The following is a 19,354-nucleotide window of genomic DNA, read 5'->3' as shown; positions in this document are numbered from 1 at the left end:
TTTAATTTTCATTGAAGGGGGAGATGGTATTTTGGATAATGTACTCTTAGAAGTTTGATTATCATTACTGAACACAGTCAAAAGCAAGTTCTGGACAAAATCCTGGATTGTGTTGATGCCAAGACATGTCTCAATGCTTCCATCAGTGCCCGAGAGCCTGCTGTACCCCCAGGCACAACAGCATGGCACTCTGGAGTCAGACTGCCTTTATTTGAACATTGGACCTCCCCGCTATTTACCAGCTGGGTAACTCGAACTCGTTAAGCTCACAGAGACTAGGTTTGCCATCTGTAAAATTAAGAGCATAGTACCTACACCTCGTGGGTTAGGAGGATCAAATCAAACAGCACTTAGAAAGTGCTTAGAACAGGCACACACTGCAGGTGCTCAATAATCATGGCTATTATCATTATCTCCTTTTTGTCTCCTCAATGTTGCCTTTTCCCCTCCTTCCTTACCCCGTCCTAGTGTCTTCTTACACACCTTTACTTAAAGGACATTAGTGACAGCCTCTATTACCTATGGACCTATGGTGATACTCAGGAAGAGATTCCCTGGCTTAAACTGACTTACATTTACCAAGTCTAAGAGTACCTTTAAAAAAAACAATAGTAACTCTCATATTTAGATATGCCTGTTTTTATCCCATTTTAATAGACTAAGACAATGTTGATGCACCTAACTATTTGGCGTAGAAAGCAAAACACATTTTGTTTGTAAACCAGAAAAAAGGAAAATTTACTATTCCCCGCATCAGTATTTACCATGTGATCTTTTCACAACTTAGAAGGGAAGGAATATGCAAAATGACACCCTATAGCTTCCAACAATAGAAATCTACTGGTTAACCTGAATACACAAATTATATTCTCATAAACAGTAGTTAAATTATTATCAGCTTATGAACAAATTTTGGCAAATCCTAAATATGAGTTAGCAAGCTGACATTTTATTGCAAATCTTAACTGGACAAACTGGGTTTGCAAAAGCAGAAATTCTGTTCAAAAAAGAACAGTCAACATTGTCTAATATGCAAATTTCACTTCACATGCAAACTTGAAAAAGGAAAAAGCTTTATAAACGATGACGAAAAACAACATCTCCCGTTATAGAGAATGAAGAAAATCAACATGTCCACTGGCAATTTTATTAATAATTTCATAAGTTGAAATAAATAAGCACCAGAGCACAGGGTAACAAATCCTTCCAGGTCAGTGAAGGGTCTTAAAGGTGTGGAAATGAGGTAATTGCCCAGAAGTTCTATGCAAAGGACCCTCTATTAGCATAAGAACTGTTAAATGCTTTCAGTTATAATTAGGTAAACTCTTACTTTTGCAGTTGAGGTACTGTTACGCTCAAGGCTACATTCCAAATTTTTTTGCTGTCTGATTCATTCTGGGAGTCTACATACAATGGCCTCAGAAAGAAGCAAAAACTTGGGAAGCAGAAAAAGTTTTGGAATTCAAGTTATTGAAGCTCACTCCTGAGATCATCATGCCTTTTAAACTTCACGCCACACTTCATTAGAGCAATAATTTTGTCCTGCCCAGGCAACATTATAGTCTGCCAATCCTCAATGTGAAAAATCTTTTATAATAACTACCGCTTTCAAAAGAACTTTCTCCATGTTACCGAAAGATGAGGAAATCGGTTCAGAAATATTCAAAATCACTTATCCAAAAGTACAGGAGCTGTTAAAGATTTGTAGAGCCAGCTTCGGAACGGAGGACTCTGAATATAATTTCCATAAAACCGCACTGATTCACAAGATGTTTATAGCGTTAACGTGATTTCTATTTGTGTCACGAAATGTATCAAGATATAAGCTCCTACACTATACGTTAAAATTCCAACCAACTTTGCAATCCTAAAGCCCGCATTTTGCACAATCTGCACGCAGTTCTTCAAAGAGAATAAACCATAAGAATTCGTCGCTCATAGAATGATTTAAGGAATTAAGTGTAATTACCTTTCTAATTTCATCCAGCACCGTTTCAAAGGACTTTTTGTCCATCTTGACTACTCTCTCGACGTGGTTATAAGTTGTACTTTCAATTACAAAACGTTCATCCCTGGTCAGCTTCGATAGTAAAAATGGTTATAGCTGAGGAGAAAAAGACTCCAGGAGCAGGAGAAAGGATGCGAAGAGGTAGACAGTACTTCAAACTCTGCAAAAATTTCTAAAAACGGAGAATTATAAAAACTTTTTACTAAAATCAAAAACCATCAGGCGTCCCCAGCTTTTTTACACAAAGCTTCAGGACACCCCGGAGAAGAATCGGGTCCTCTGAGTCCTGCAGAGAAATCCGGGTTTGGCGGCCAGGGCTGAGAGTCGGTCCCCTGCAGCTGAAGGCCAGGCGCCACCGGGGGTCGGTCGTGAAGCCTCCTTCCTGGGTGGAGCGGCGGGGAGAGCAGGGGCACCTGCGCCCCGAGTCCCGCGGACGGCGAGGAGGCAGGCACTGGCCTCTCCGCCCGCACCGGCGCTTCAAAAGCCAGCTCTCACCGCCACGAACCTGGACTCATGGCCCGGCTTGCGCTCACCCCCAGCAGCTCCGCCGGACTCCTGGGTCCCACAGCCCGGGCAGCGGCGGCCTGGCAGGCTCTTTGTTACCAACTGCCACAGCTTCCGGGAGCGGATCGGCGGCCCGAGAGCACCGGGAGCCGGGGCCAGGGGGACACAGTCTCGGGCAGGGGGATTCTGGAACACCGCAGCGCCAACGCTGCCAGGAGCCCTTCCCGGTTACCCCTACAGTTCCCACCGGATCATGTGGGCCTTCAATGAAGCCCGTCGCGCGCGAGTAAACTCAACGCTGCGCCGCCAGTTTAGGCCACTCTCTCCTGGAAGCCAATGGAGGGGTCCTTGTGTGGGAACATAGGTGTCGATAGAGTATGCCAGAATAGCCGGGAATCCGATACGGATGAAATCCTTTGCAGAACCTGGAAGTCGGTTTTGGAGGGTCACATCCTTGTGTCTGGGGTTTGTGTGTGAGAGCTTCTGCTTGATCAGTCTGAATTTGAAAAGAATCAACGTCGAGCGGTTAAGGCACAATTATGGGTGCCCTTATTTTGGCGGACGGAGAAGTCCTCGGCGTCGACCTCCCCTAGGGGCGGGAAAGGGTGGTCACTGGGTCAGCCCAAGCACGTGATATGGGGGCGGGGACCCAGGACTTGTCTGGGAATCCGAGTTCTAATTTTTTTTTTCACCCTTCTTTGTGCTCCCTTCCTGCTCTCAAACCCCGCGCATCCAGGGGGGGTACGATTGGAGGTAATAGCTTCGGCCCAGGGGCCGGATGCTCTGTGCATCAAGAACCGTGTGGACCTGAGGCTGTCCGGCTGCCCCCAGCCGCTTGCGGAAACTCCACTTGGTCGGGCTTCTTGTTTCGTCATGGCGAGATTCTGGTTCTGTGCAGCGGGTGCTGGCTTCTTTCTTGTATATCTGGTTTTGCATTCGCGTTTTTGTGGTTCCCCGGTGAGTTGAATTGTGAGGAAATGGTTGTTGGGTGTGTGGATACACTTTTGAGAGGCGACGCTGCCCTCCTGGGGTGGAGGTGGTGGGCACACTAGCTTGTCTCAAACCTGGGGGGAGAGGGAGCGGAACCCCCAGGTGTTGCCTTGTCTCTTAGTGTTAAAATGTTTGTACAGAGGGTCCCTGACCTGTGATTTTTCTACTGTATGATGGTGCCAAAGCGATACGATTCACTAGACACTGTACATCGACGGACAAGTATGCTACCTCTCATGATGCTAGGTGGTTCTCCGTCGGCCACAGGATCAGGAGGGTAAACAACGGATACTATATATTAATAGTATATTGTACTGTGTTGTCAGCACTTTTTCTTTTTTTGGATTTTTTTTTCGAGTTCCATCATGTCTTTTAAACACACATCTGTGTCTTTGCTCTGATGAGAAGAGGAAGGCTTCTTGAGATGAAGGGAACTCCAGATAATTGCCCAACTGTAGGCTAATGTAAGTGTTCTGAGCACGTTTAAGATACGCTAGGCTAAGCGATGCTGTTGGGTAGGCTATGTGTAGTAAACGCGTTTTCGACTTACCATGTTTTCAATTTATGATGGGCTTATCGGCATGTAAGTCGAGGAGCATTTTGTATAGTACACCGACATGTTCCTTATTTTCTCTTCTTTCCCTGCTCCCACTACATCCTCAAATAGTTTGCAGATTTGTATAGTGGTTGCCTTGGTCTTTAAACGTATAAGGCCATTTTTTTCCCAATCATTTCTGACCTTTGGGTCAGATGTCAAGACATGGGTAAAACCTTTTTTTCCTTTTTTAACGTAGAGGGTAAACTGAATCTTAATCTTCTGATTTCGTTTAAGGTTTTCAGGGAGTTTGTTTTTCAAATTTCCTGGAGAACTGAGGAAATTCTTTACCGGCTGGATGTGAGTTGGCCTAAGAATTCAGAATACTTTACTGGAACAACATTTTGTGTTGCAGTTGACTCCCTGAATGGACTGGTTTACGTAGCCCAAGTAAGTAAAATCAGTATTAAAAAAAAAAATTATAAACACAAAGGAAACAATAGCCTGTTTTACTGTACTAAGTAACCATATACGTTTATATTATGCCAATTGTGGGATTTGTTTCTTGAATTGGTTTCAAGTGAGTATTTTGGCTTCGAATGTGGTAGATATTAATATTTTTAGGTTTTGAAGCTGGATTTTTAAACGTTACTAATTTCCTTGATTAACCTTTAATTTTTGTTTCTCCTTGCCAAAATAAAGATTACTTCCTTAAAACTGATCCTATCTAAGCAGTTATTTTTGTATACCTTCAGAGAGGGGATAACATCCAAAAGGTATTAGTGTTCACAGAGGATGGATATTTCCTACGATCCTGGAATTACACAGTTGACACACCTCATGGTATGTTTGCAGCCAGTACACAACATGAACAATCTGTCTGGATCACGGATGTAGGAAGTGGTATGTGTACTAATATCTATTAAATTATCTTGCTAGAAATTACATCTTTGCTCATGTTCTTGCTTGTACATTTTAAAATCAGAGTTACCAAATCCAGTCGTAATTTCTTTAATGGTTCATGAAATCACTTATTTCTAAAAATATAGTGTACTTCTGTAGAATTAAGACATTTAATAAGGCTATAATTATCATGATCTTTCTTTTAACTTGGCAAGAGTCTTTTCCTCTTTAAAGCATCAGTTGCTCTTCTCAGATTAAATAAGTCTAAACCTCTTCTATGGAGTCAAATAAAATGGTAAGCTCTAAAAGCCAATGAATGAAATCCTTGCTTCTCATTTTCCTTTACCAGTTTTCTTTCAAAAGAGATTGTACTAAGAAACCAGAATTGCTTTGTTGCCCAACACTGCTGGTGTTAACCCTTCTGAAATCCCACTGACTAGTCACCGCATCGCTGAAATCTTCCTTCCGTCAAATATTTTAGTATAATGTGCTGAAAAACAAAAGTAACCACAAGTTGAACTTACCGCTATGGAGATAAATTTTCAGAGGTAGCTGTTTGAATATACTTGTGGCTTAAAACAAGACAGTACCAGAGATAACCTGGCATTATCTTGGTAATGAATGGGATCAAAAAGACAATATTTGTACTACTCCTTGGCCCAGTTACATTCTTATCTTCAGGGACATCCTATTTCCCCAGATCTGGCAATTCACATGCTATTTTGGAATTAATGAGACTTCAGTTTATTAAAAGTACGATTACATCTGTTCTTAGAACCCAAAAGGTTTCTGAGCCTCAGCCAATGCCTTATATATTATTTCAAGCTGTACTTTGGATGGTAAGATTATGTTTAAACCAAAAAATCTGGATTACCTCTGAGTTCATGGCAATAAAATTTGAACTATTTCACTTTTTTTTTTTTTTTTTGGATTCACTGTTAAAGGCTTTTATTTTTAATTCATACCATTCATGTGATTTTTTAAAAATAAAATACTTCACTGATTCCAGAAATAAAAAGAACACACATGATCTCTTCATTCTTTCCAATATAGCTTTTTTTTCCATGCACAGATCTGAAGACAGTTTTTGTGTTTCTTCCCATTTTTCAAAGGAATAAATTCCCTTTGATAAAAACATGGCTGCAAATCAGCCATTTAAGAAAAGCCATTACTAGTATTCTATCCTTTTGCTAGTTCATTAGACACTTTGGAGGTTGCTTTCTTTAATGTTTTATTCTCTTATTATTGCTACAAACTTTCGCTAAAGCTTCCAAATCAAGTATAATAATAAATATAATTTTCAAAATAGAATTGTAATGGAAGGTAATTCACTTTTATTTCCATTAAGCGCAGTGTATCCAGTTTATCTTTTGAACAACTACCAGTTACTGGTCTTGGTATGCCTTCATGTTGATTTTGGTTCACTGATTTATGGTTTTTCCCTATTTGTTAATATTCTGCTTTATATTTTTGCTTGAAGATAATTGTAACCCAAAGAAATTTTAATGTGAGAAGATAAGAGACTAGTGATTTGGAAAGATTTATTCCCTTCTTAGGAAAGAAAACTTAATGGGTTGAATTTTGAATTTGTTTCCATTTGTAGAAAATGTAGTTTATTATTTCTTTTAATTTTTATTAAATTTATCGGAGTGACATTTGTTAGTAAAATTATATAGGGTTTCAAGTGTATACAATTCTATAAAACATCATCTACATATTGCTTTGTGTGTTTACTCAGAGTCAGTTCTCCTTCCATCACCATACATTTGACCCCCTTTAGCCTCTTCTACCACCCTCTCTTTCCTTACCCTCTGGTAACCACTAAACAGTTGTCTGTGTTTGTGAGTTTTTGTTCACTTGTTTGTCTTGTTCATTTCTTGTTTTCCTTTTTGTATCCCCTATGAGTGAAATCATTTGGTTCTCTACTTTTTCTGTCTGACTTATTTCACTTAGCATGATAATCTCAAGATCCATCCACGTTGTTGCAAATGACAGTATTTCATCTTTTGTTGTGGCTGAGTAATATTCCATTGTTTATATGTACCACATCTTCTTTATCCAGTTGCTGGGTATATTATTCTTGACTAGTGTTTCTCTCTTCCAATAGTTTGAATATTTGATTCCACTCTAGGTTGTCGAGTTTCTGTTGAAAAGTCTGATGATAATCTAATGGGCTTTCCTTTTGTAGGTTTGCATCTTTTTCCCATGAGAATTCTTTCTTTTCATTAATTTTTGACAGTTTCAATATAATGTGCCTTGGAGAAGGCCTTTTAGGATTGAGGTAATTAGGTGTTGCTTGCTTCTTGGATTCAAGGATCCAGTTCTAAACAAGTATTGGGGCGTTCTCGTTGACTGTTTGAATAGGATCTCTCTGTGTTTTTCTCCCTCTCTTCTCCTTCTGCTATACCTATTATTCATATATTGCTCTTTCTGATGGCGTCAGATGGTTCTTGTAGAGTTGTTTCGTTTCTTTTAACTCTCAAGTCGCTCTCTTCTTCCATCTGTGTCATTTCCAGATTTCTGTCTTCCATATCACTAATTCTTTCCTCCATCTGGTGAGCTCTATTTCCTAAGCTGGCTGTTTCATTCTTCATCTCTTTTATTGAGTTCTTCAGCTCCAGAATTTCTGTTTGGTTCTTTTTTAAAATTTCAGTCTCTGGTAAAGTATTCATTTTGTTCATTGATTTTATTTCTGAGTTCATTAAACTGGCTATCTGAGTTTTCTTGCATCTCGTTGAGTTTTTTCAGAACTGCAGTCTTTAATTCTCTGTGATTTAAGTCACACATTTCCATGTCGTTAATTTTATTTGCTGGAGAGTTTTAATTTTCTTTCTGAGCTGCCTTGTTACCTTGGTTGTTCATGGTAACTGATGGGTTATTTCTCTTCCTAGGTATCTACTGGAATGAATTCTGCAGCTGGTTGATAAGAAGGGGTTTTTCTTTTGTTTTCCAGTAGTTCTGGAGCATTTTATTTTCTTTTGCCCTGTTCTGGCTTCTTGCATGGTGGGAGATTTCCTGGGGAGGTGGGCGTCTCCTCTGTGAACAGGTCATCTTGGTCTCAGGGCACCACCCCCATGGGAGAATGTGTGGGCGATGGAATTCTGAGCCCCTGAAATCTCGATGCTGTCCCCGTAGCTAGAATCACAGCTGTGCGCCTCAGTCTCTGTGTACTGTGGCCCTGAGTACCGCCCCCCCCCCCCCCCCCCCGCTGCGATCAGCTCTGAAAGGTGGATATGTGAGGGTCGGGGAGAGGTGGCTGGTCTTTGTTCTCCTCTTGGTAATGGTAACTGCCAGACCACAGCTGCCGCACATGGACATCTCCCTTATCACGAGATTAGCCGCAGTGTGCCGTTCAGGAAATGTTTCTCTAGTTCTCAGACTGTAGATATTCTGCTCTTTAACCCAACAACTCCCTGCTACAATTTCTTCTGGGGCCCACTACTCACACTGGGAGGGTGGGGGTAGGTAGCCGGGACCCCTGGCTTTGTTTCCTGCCTGGCAATGAGGGCTCCTAGACCACAGCTGTCGCAGTCCTGTATTTGGTCTTTGCCCCAGGGTCTCTGCGCCATCACTGGGTTCAACCGTATCAAGCTGATCACTTAGGCAGGATTGTGGGCCACAGACAGTGCACCTGCGGTCTCAATCCTCCCCTCTCCCAGGACTGCAGTGAGCTCTGTGGCACCTTTGTGGGCACTTCTCCCTTCCCTCCTCCTGTTTGCCCCAATTCACCCACCTTCAGATGTTTCAATGCATGGATCTCTCAGGCGTCTGTGTGTGTGTTGTGCAGAGATTCCAACTTCTTGTAACTTCAAGATGAGAGATCAAGGGGGACCCCTCATGCCACCATTTTTCTGATATCCCGAAAATGTAGTTTAAGAACAAATCTGTATTATAGAGCACTTTTTTGTTGACCGACTGAAATTCGAGATCTGCACTTGAACGAGTGCAATAACAGTTGTCAAATATAAATTGTTTCTTTTCCAGTTCCTTCTTGATTTCCTTTTACAAGTAATGCTTATTCAAGGTAATAAGATTAAAACAGAACATGGTGTGCCAATAATTTAACATGAGCTTTCTGTAGAAGGAGTCAGCTTTTTAAGTTTTATTTCTTTCAATTTAGAATCTACTTATTTTGCAGTACCTAAGATTTTACTTCATTAACATATTTGGCAATGACTGATGAAGAAACTCTATTGCTTATCAAATACAACTTTTAATTATTTGAGCCTGTTCACTTTTTATTACTGTTTAATTCTGTCAATTTTTGCTCTCAGCTTACAGTTGGCCCTTGAACAACATGGGTTTGAATTACACAGGTCCACTTATATGCAGATTTTTCCAATAAATATTATAAATGTATTTTCCTTACGATTTCTTAATAACATTTTCTTCAGCTTTATTGTAAGAATACAGTATAATACATATAACATACAAAATATGTTAGTTGACTTTTTATGCTATTGATAAGTTCCAGTCAGCAGTAGGCTATTAGCAGTTAAGTTTTGGGGGTGTCAAAAGCTAAACATGGATTCTTCTACTGTGCAGGTGTTGGTACCCCTAACCACCTCCCCCCACCCCGTTGTTCAAGGGTCAACTGTACTTGAAAAACAGGAATGTTTGTACAGTGGTTATATTTGTGAAATGCGCATGTCTTTACAGGATTCTATGGTCATACTATTAAGAAATACAATTCCTTCGGTGATCTTGTTCAAGTCTTGGGTACCCCAGGCAAAAAAGGCACTGGTTTGAATCCCTTGCAGTTTGATAACCCTGCAGAATTATATGTAGAGGACACAGGAGATATTTACATTGTGGATGGAGATGGAGGATTGAATAACAGATTGATCAAGTTGTCCCAAGGTATGTGACTTAATTTTATATGATATTATAAGAATATTATTTAATAAGTTGGATTTAATTTGATACTTGGTATAATATTGTAACTGTTGTATATAAATGTGGGGACAGAGCCAGGAGTGCAATTTCCAGGCTCTCAGCCTCACGTGGAAAGGTGCTCACTCGGGTAGTAAATGGCCATCAACTGTGATTGGATGGCCATCAGCAGTGAGTTGGCCGTCAGCTGTAACCAGTGAGCCATTGGCCACTAATATAACTGCTGTGGCTGCGCTAGCAGGAAATGGGGGGGCTAGCAAGAAGATGGTGGCTGAGCTAGCAAGAGCGGATTGCAGTTAGGACGGCGGGTTGCGGACAGTGTGGCTCCTGCTTCCTGTGTCTCCACTCAGCCGCCAGCGAGAATATAGTGGCATGACTCCCGTATCTATGGCTCCGTGGGTGTTCCTTTTTGGCTTCACCATGTCCTGCGTTCTTGTGTGGGGAGCGGGAGCTGAGACCCCGCAGGCCGCCCTGCATGACAAATGGCGCAGCGAGCAGGGTCTCCCGCATAACTCCCCACGTGACAATGAATCTGTGTATAAAGGGCTCATGTGTATTCTAGGGCAAAACCAGAACAGATCCGTGGGATGGCCAGTAATTAACGATTCTGACAATAGACTTGCTTCTTCACCAAAAGCTAGGCGTTTCCTTTGAAATGAACCGGAGGCAGTATGAGAACTAATAGTGGGCTCAAGAAATAAGTGGTTATTCTAGCCAATTAAGAGTTGAGGGATTAGAAACCTGGCATCCTACAGCTGCAGGTACCTTGCAGGTTGATTGATCAGCAAGTGTTTTATTGAATTCCCTGCTTTGCAACCTCAGTAGTACGGTAGGTGCAGGTTTATTAGACATGAAACAGTTAAATGCTACTATATGCTACTGATTGTTAATAAGACGAATAAAATTGTAAAAGAAGATTAGGAGGAGAAACAACTGTTGACCGGAGAAGTAGGACAAGAGTTCATGAAGGAAATAATTCTTGCACTAAACTGATTTTGAGGGGAGGAGGGCGGGATGGGAGGAGGGTTCACAAGCCTTTATCACACAAAGTCTGTAGGTGATAACAGCAGGTCTTCTTTAGGAACGAAGCTTAGGTTGCACTTTTTGAATAGTAGAAAATAAGATTTGAGATATTCTTGAGAGCTTATGTTGGGAAAATTTCCCAAGGCCAAGAGACCAAAGAAAGAGGCTGACAACTCCAGCATTACATCAAGAGTTTAAGGAAACTTACATAGGAAGCATATCTTGGGCGGCAGCCAGATGATGCGGATGTCCGCTAGGCTGCATGGCAGGTGCTAAAGAATTACCTATAATGGAATAGTGCAGGATAAATAGGTGTACTGGTGGTGACCTCTCCCAAATAAGGGGTAAAGGCCTCACTTGCGGAGGGAGAGAACTGCCTGTTCCAGGAGCCAGCCTTGGGGTGTAGGGGAGGGGAAGCTCAGACAGTCTCCCAGGGGATTTACGGGCGGTAATCTCTGTTCTGGCCCAGATCTAGCGCATAGGTCATGTCATGCATGGAACAGTCTGTCCTCCACAGCATATCTAAGCCATAATGTGAAGCCATAATTTTGCCTGTAAAGAGTCTCTGAGGTTTTTTAATAGAAAAGTGATGTTACAGAGTTTTTACAAGACACAGTATGATATCAGGATATACTTACAGTAAGCTCTGTCATTTGGAGGTTATGTAGTTATATGTAGTTATTTTATCATCTAGTAACTGAATTTGTTTGGTGACAGTTCAAGGGAGGTGAGGTGAAAATAAAGTAAGAATCAAAAAAATTATGAAAGAAAGAACCAGATTTAGGAGACAGATTGAATATAGGTGCACTAGTTTCTTGTGGCTGCTGCAAGAAATTGCTACAAACTGCCTTAAACAGAAATTTATACTCTCGTGGATTTTGGAACCCAGAAGTCTAAAATCTTTAGGGTGAGCCATTCTCCTTCTAAAGGCACGAGGGGAGAATCCTTCCCTGCGTCTTCCTGCTTCTGGTGACTCAGACATTCCTTGGCTTGTGGCAATGTCACTCTAGTCTCTGCCTCTGTCTTCACATGGGCTTCTTCTCTCTGTATCTCAAATCTCCCTCTCCTTTCTCTTATAAGAAAACTAGTCATTGGATTAAGAGTCCACCCTAAATCCAGGATCATCTCATTTCAAAATTCCTAACTTAATTATATCTGCAAAGACCTTATTTCCAGTAAGGTCACCTTCATAGTAGTTACTGGACATATCTTTTCGGGGGGCCACAATTCAACCCACTACAGGATAATAAAGGAGATAAACTATAAAAATGTAATGTGAATATTTAAGCTCAGAGGAATGGTAACACCAAAGAACATGTTAGTTGGGAAGGGGAACCAGTTTGAGGGAGAGGTTGACATGAACCCTAAACAATGATTTTGAAAAAAAGAGCTTTTTTTTTTTTAAATTGGGGGACAATGTGTTTCTCCAGGGCTCATCAGCTCCAAGTCAAGTCATCGTCCCTCAATCCAGCCGTGAAGGGCGCAGCTCAGCTCCAAGTCTAGTCACTGTTTTTAATCTTCAGTTGCAGGGGGTGCAGCCCACCATCCCACATGGGAATTAAACGGGCATCCTTGTTTCTGAGAGCTCGAGTGCTCTAACCAACTGAGCCATCCGTAACCTCCCCCCCCCCCCCGCCCACACACACCGGAAGCTCAGTGGCAGCTCACTGTCCCCAGTCTAGTTGTGGAGGGTGCAGCTCATTGGCCCATGTGGAAATCGAACCGGCAACCCTGCTGTTCAGAGCTCACGCTCTAACCAACTGAGCCATCCAGCTGCCCCTAAGCAATTATTTTGAGTGATGAAAAATTCACATGGAGATAATCATTGAAGAAGTATTATAGATTAATTGCTTGAAACAATGGATTTTGGTGTTTTTTTGTAAAACATAAGAATTAGGCAAATGTGTATATAAACAGAAAGTGAGGAAAGAAGTTATAATTGAATAATTTGCTATAACATAATTTGCTATAACCTATGACATAAAATAGAATATGCAAATTCAGAATTAGGTATTCTGTATGTTGCTCTGACCATATATGTTTACCATTTGTAGATTTCAGGATGCTTTGGCTGCATGGAGAAAATGGGACAGAGCCTGCTAAGTTCAACATACCTCACAGTGTTACACTGGATTCAGCTGGTCGGGTAAAAATACAGTGTCATTTATCTGGAATTGTGTACCTGAATATGTTTATGTGTGTCTAGGTGTGTGTATCTGGGCTTGTATATAGGGATCTTGGTGCACCTGTGTGTGTCTGGACATGTGGATATGCATGTGTGTTAGTGGATGTGTATATCTGGGTGTGTCTGGACAATTCCTTCAGGGCTGGGTATACCCACATACTCCGTTTAAATATTTGATTCCTATAATGAAGGGAGTTCCCAAATACTCAGAAATCAGCAAAATAGATTTCCTATGTCACTTAAAAGACAGAAGGAACAAATGATGGAACAGAGCATAAGTAATGTTATCTTAAAAAAAAAAAAAGAGTTGCTCTCCTACTAGGAAAACTACTATGAGTATTCAAATATATTTTAAAATCTAGAATGAAACCAAGTTAATTCTAAAATGTATTGATCAAATGGAAGATGGAAGAGGTTAATCTTGGAAGCTTAAAAAACAGCCACCTGGGCATACTCTTGATTTTACTAGCTGTACTTTTCTAGGGAGCAGAAAGCTATAACCAACAAATTACAATCCATTTCTTCTTTTTCCACCCGTCTACTACGACCTCTTGTACTTTTACACACCTTTAACCATGCATATCACTTCTTTGGGGTTACCATCCTATAACCAAACCCAAAATGTTTTCTATTAGTTTCTCCTGTTTTCCTATAGTAGCCTGGACTTCCCTCTTACAGTAACTATCATGCTATAATAGAGCAATTTAATTGTCTCCGCTAACATAGTGTAGGCTGTATAAGGGCACATGCTGAATCTCTTTAGCCTTATATCTAGTGTCTAGCATGTGGTAGTTGTCTAACGCATATTTGTTAAATGACTAATGTCTTGGTGAACGGTGGATGCATCAGACTATCTTGGCTTCATGCCATGAGAAATTTAATCCATTTTCACTTCTCATTCTGCGCTCAGCAAGCAACTTTCTGGATTATGATTTGGCTTTCTATGTTGACAAAGTGAGGATGTTTTTTTTTGATCATAAAGTTTTCAAGTGTTTCCCATCAAAAATAGGAAGGTAGCTGAACATTTGAACTTTATATGTAAATTGGGAATTAGAAAGTTAGAATTCACTACTCTCCTCATGGGATAAGAACAAGATCAAGTTTCTGAGCATCCAAGACCCAGGTCGATTCAACATGGTGACGAACGTCCTTTGGAGAGAGGCCTTGGAGATCATTTCATAGGGATACTCTGGCATTGCTGAGTGATGAAAAACGAAAGAGTTATTTCTACACACTTGTGTTTTTATAACAACAGCAGCGCTATTCAGAGCATTTTACATGATTAATTCATTTAATCATCATTCCAACCCTGTATGAAAAGATAATTAGTTCCAGAGTTAGACTTGTTTCTTAGACAAGATTCCTCATAATCATAATCCACTGAGTAGGGAAAACAATGCTAGCAATCTGAAATGTCTTTCAGTCCTAGGGACTGAACTATATCTCTTCCTTGGTCACTCAGATAGTAATCCCAAACATCTTTAAGGAAACCCATCCTTAGTAAAGAGTCATACGCATCTGGAAAAGATCTTGAGAAATTACTTAGGGATCAATAGCCTTTCTATAGACTTTTGCAGTTAGTCTTTATGTGTTTCTGACTGGAGATGAATTCAGTCACTACCAAAACTCACATGCACTGAAAAAGATATAGTCAGGGTTACCCTGAACAAATAGTTCCCGAATCCACAACCCTAAGAAATCTGCAGATCCTGACGTGGGGGAGTGGAGGTCAGTAGGGTAGGCCCACCCTTCCAGTCCATTCTTACATGGCTCTCTACAGCTCTAGCCACGTGTCATTCAAAGCCATTTCACTGTATGTATGCTATAGGTTGCAGGGATCAAGTACAATACTTGAAATGTCATTTAGAATGTACCTTCCTGTTTTAGAACGACAGTTTCCTTACTAACGCATCACAGCCAATAGCAAACCTAAATTAAAGCTGTTGTTAGCCTGCTATCATTCTTTATGTGTTACTAAAATCTCCCAAGCTTCCTCTTTAAGTGCTTTGGCACTTTGGACATACCTCCGTTACAGCAGGTACAGTTTTAATGATATTGATCACAGTGTGAATGAATACCTGGCTTCCCCCGAGCCTCAGCTCTTGAGGAGCAAGGCTGCTTGTCTTTGTCTTTGTTGTATTACCTGGCCCAGGAACTGACAAGTTGCAAGTACTCAGTGACAGTGAGTGCTGGTTAGAGGAATGAAAGAATGCTGTTGCTTCACTATCTACAAATCCTCTGTTATATTGGAGTGCTCCAGTTTTATAGTATCCAAAGGTTTAGTCTAGCAGACAGAGCATTACAGGCTTTGGGTTAATACAGATGGCCATAAATGGTTCTCCCACTTGTAAGCTCACTTCAAACATGGTATTTTAACCTTTCTGAACTTTAATTTCCTATCTGAAAATGGGGCTTTTAAGACCTTATTCTTTGGGGTCCTCTGAGTACTAAATGAGATAACGTATGTGAAATTAATGAAAATAAACATTCATCCTCTCCCCTCCTTTTTTTTTCTTCTCATTATGATGTGGATCTTTCCCAGTAAAATTTTTTTTTTCTGTTTCAGGTGTGGGTTGCTGACCGAGGAAATAAAAGAATTCAAGTATTTGATAAAGACAGTGGGGAGTGGTTAGGAGAATGGAATAATTGTTTCACAGAAGAGGGACCTTCTTCAGTCAGGTAATTGCTTTTTTAAAAAAATTTAAAATGCTTGTTTTATTTGCTTTATGTTAGGTTCTCTGAAGAGCTAGCTGAAAGTTTAAAATATTTATCGTTAATTTTAAACAGTGAAAGGGGAAGGAACCAAGTATGCAGAGGACATGTAATCATATTTCAAATTCCAGGCAGCTGCACTGCCTGTGCACTGAGTGACCCAAATATTGCAGGTCTTATATGCTGGACCCGCCCTACAGCCTTTCCCCGTGTTTTTTTTTTTTTTTTTCAATTTAAGCTAATCTTTGGCTATGTCTGTCATCATAAATCTCGTTCCCTCATCAACAGAATTAGATCAATTTAAAATTCTTTTTAAAAGAACTCTTCAACACTCGTCTGGCCTTCTCTCTAAGCCCCTTCAGTTCTTGCTCCTGGTAACCCTTTGTTTACGATAGCCAGCTCCCATGCCGAACCCTCAAACACACCCCCGTCACCGTATTCCTTGCCTCACTTAAGGTTTCATCATGGTCTCGTCATGGTCCCTATTTTGCCCTTCTGTTTCATCTCTTACCTAGTTCTTCATTGTTTATTCTCCCACTAGAATACAAAGGCAAAAGAAAGTAGATATTTGGGTTTCTTGCTCACAACCGTATTCTTGCTACCTTGTATAGTGTAGGCACATTAGGAACTCAGTATTTATAGAACAAATGAATCAATCAATCCAATAAGCAGTTTGGTATCTAAATTCATGAAACACTGTGACAGGTTTTTACTTGTTTTTATTGTTGTTAGGGTGTGTGTGTGTTACATTGTAAATATATTGGAGGCAATTAAAAACCAATCCAGCGTATTACGAATCTGGGAAATGTGGTGCAAATAATGTATCAGCCAGAAAGGCCAATAAAATAACTTTAGGAAAGGAAAAACCTTCAACAAGTGGGTGCCTATTACTGTTTTGCATTGTAGGGGATAAAAATGTTGAGAAAATAAACGTTTATGTTAATTCTGCATATATTTGTTATGCAATGTCTTTCTCCATAGATTTACTCCTGACGGGAATTACTTGATTGTAGCCCAGCTGAATCTTAGCAGGCTCTTGTTTGTGGCAGCGCCCCCTGTAGGGAGCATTGGCAACTGTACTGTGATCAGCTCAATCCAATTAGCAGATCAAGTTTCACCTCATTTCTTAGACGTCAGTGGGAATTCTGGAGCAATCTATGTAGCAGAAATTGGAGCAAAACAAGTACAAAAATATGTCCCTTTGAATAGCTATTTCCCTTCATCCCATTCATAATGTTTCTTTCCCTGGAAATCTTTCAAGTGAAAGTTCATATTTTCAAATTCATTGTTTAAAAATAATGTTCAAGCACAGGAATTTCTTTCTTTACTTTTACCGTACATGGTATCAGAGAAATTTGTTCTTATGTTATTAGGAATCATATATGTTGTTGCCATTCTTGTGACTTGATTTTACTTGTAAATACATAAGGGTATTTTAATAAAAGAAATGTAACTAAAAAAATGGGGTCAGAAGGAGGAACTAAGGTTGTAACCTACTTCTTTGTCCGGAAAGACTAATTCTCCCTTTTGAGGGGCGGGGGGAGGGGGGAGAAAAAGGAATACAAGTGGGTTTTCAGGATAATTTATTGAATTTTATGTGAAGAACTGCAAACCCCCAGTTTGTTCATGTTCTATCAAATGATTAATGAGTCCTCACGGAATGCTAGGTCCTGAAGATTCCAAACTGGAGAGACAGGGTTTATCTGTGTGTGCCTTGCGAGTCGCAGACAGACAACACTGTGACAGCAGTGCACAAATGTGGTGGGACTTTGGGAGGAGGAGCGTCACGTGGCAGGGAATCATGGAGACTTGGCAGGGAAGTCCACTGGAGCTCCTGCTTGACAAACTGAGCAGGGGAAAACAATGCGGTCCAAGTAGACAAGTTCCAAAGTGTTATGAACTTGCTGTAAACTCTGGGAGGCTTTCTTTGAAAGGTCCCACTTGGCTTTGGTCCTTTAGCTGTCAGATACTCACTCTCAACCTTCACAGGTAGGAATAAAATGGCTACTAGCATCTAAGCACTTTTATCAAAAAGGATTTTTACCAATAACTGGATTTTTTTTTATGGTAGCTTTAAAGATAGGGCCTCTCCTCAGTGTCTCCTTATTTTTTATTGTTTAACGTGAACTCATTGCATTGCTAACATTTGTCTACCTCAAAGAACTTTTAGGATGATTTACATAGGGATGTGTGCCAAACACTGAGCTAGTAAAATGAATAATTTCCTGCCTTTCTATGTTTATGTCCGCTTGTTATCACTTTGCTGAGTAATTGGCTTTCCAGTTATGACCATTTTTTTCAGTGTGTTCTAGATTCTGATGGAAGCTTGCCATGTTGTGGTCTCTCAGATCATTCTTCCTCTTCCCTTCTAGCAGCCTTCCTTTTTATCCTAGTGTTACTGTAAATTGTGTAGCACATGGGAAGTCTTGAGCTGAATTTATCACTTACTATGACTGGAGTCTGTCTTCCAGACCTCCAGGAACTCATTTTTTTGATGCTTGGATCATATCTTGATGGAGTTAGGAAGGTAAATCTACCTAGGAAGTTAAATCTACCAACAGGAAATCCTATCCCGCGTTTCAAGGCCATTAATATGTGTGTTTGTGCCACTGATTAAGCTGTATGATCCTAAATGAGCCTTAGTTTCTGTTCAGTAAAACAGGAATGCCATTGTCTTTCCTCCTTCAGGAATGCTGTGAGGGTCAGATGTGCAATAGTACGTGTGTGCCCTTTGAAACCTATAATAGCGCCAAGTAAATTAAAGGCATTTTATTATGAAAGGTCCTTCTAAACTTGCCATTTACTTGATACTGTCAGGTTTGCCTGAATTTTGTTTGCACTTAGCGCTTTTATCAACACGTTCCTTGTGAACTTCATTCAGTTTAGCCAATATAGTTAATTGATTTGGATGAAAGAAAGTAATTTGAGGGGTTTTTTGTTGTTGTTCTGTTTTCAAGCCAGGACAAGAAGTACAAATGTCTCTTTGAAGGAATGCAGGTTAGGTAAACTGGTTTTTGTCATTTCAAAAATGTTTTATTTGTTGTATGCCAGATTGTTATAAAACGTTTAAAATATTACTTCTATGTATCTTGCTAAAAACTTATAAACATACTAGTAATCAAGTTATTTCATTTTTTTCTTTTGGATTAATTTGTTAAATGGATGAGAAATATTTTGTATTTTCTATTAAAAATACACATTAAAATTTTGGAAAGAAAAGGCAGTATGTGGCTCTAATTATAGATTTGTTTTATTGTTATAAAAGCAGTTTATAGCTTCTTACATCACTGAAAAATTTCAACAATCATGAAATCACAGGTTGATGCTGAGAGAATATCTTCTCCTTTTTAAATTTTTATTATTTATTTATTTATTATTTCAGGAAAAGTACACACTTGAGAGAGAAGTGAGGACGAAACTCGGAGAGCCAGTGGCTCTGAGGAAGTCCCTCCCAATCAAGGGTACTTATACCCCCTGGGGCGGGAATTGGTGATGTCCCATTAACGAGGCTCCTCAGTTTCCTTCTCTTCCTTACTTGGTTTCTCCAGAACTGTCATGGTATCAGATGCCTGCTGGTAGTCATGGTGACCACAATATAAAT

General features: G+C 40.2%; 2 protein-coding genes across 2 annotated transcripts in view; one reads left to right on the top strand and one right to left on the bottom strand.

The window, feature by feature from the left end:
• Positions 1–2,826, bottom strand: part of PROSER1 (proline and serine rich 1) — a 32,419-nt gene extending 29,593 nt beyond the window's left edge. The window contains exon 1 of the mRNA XM_033104542.1: positions 1,970–2,826. Within this exon, the coding sequence (XP_032960433.1) occupies positions 1,970–2,014 (45 nt within the window). The 5' untranslated portion in view covers positions 2,015–2,826. The remainder of the gene's footprint in view (positions 1–1,969) is intronic.
• A 336-nt stretch (positions 2,827–3,162) lies between these two features.
• NHLRC3 (NHL repeat containing 3) lies at positions 3,163–18,916 on the top strand. The gene is made up of 7 exons (XM_033104541.1): positions 3,163–3,469; positions 4,335–4,487; positions 4,793–4,940; positions 9,600–9,800; positions 12,911–13,002; positions 15,608–15,720; positions 16,735–18,916. The coding sequence occupies exons 1-7, from the start codon at positions 3,386–3,388 to the stop codon at positions 16,985–16,987; spliced, it is 1,044 nt and encodes a 347-aa protein (XP_032960432.1). The 5' UTR covers positions 3,163–3,385; the 3' UTR covers positions 16,988–18,916.
• The last annotated feature ends 438 nt before the right edge of the window (positions 18,917–19,354 follow it).

The sequence above is a fragment of the Rhinolophus ferrumequinum genome, chromosome 4, assembly GCF_004115265.2.
Source record: "Rhinolophus ferrumequinum isolate MPI-CBG mRhiFer1 chromosome 4, mRhiFer1_v1.p, whole genome shotgun sequence".
In the NCBI taxonomy this organism is placed as follows: domain Eukaryota; kingdom Metazoa; phylum Chordata; class Mammalia; order Chiroptera; family Rhinolophidae; genus Rhinolophus; species Rhinolophus ferrumequinum.
This window is presented reverse-complemented; position numbering and strand designations above follow the sequence as displayed.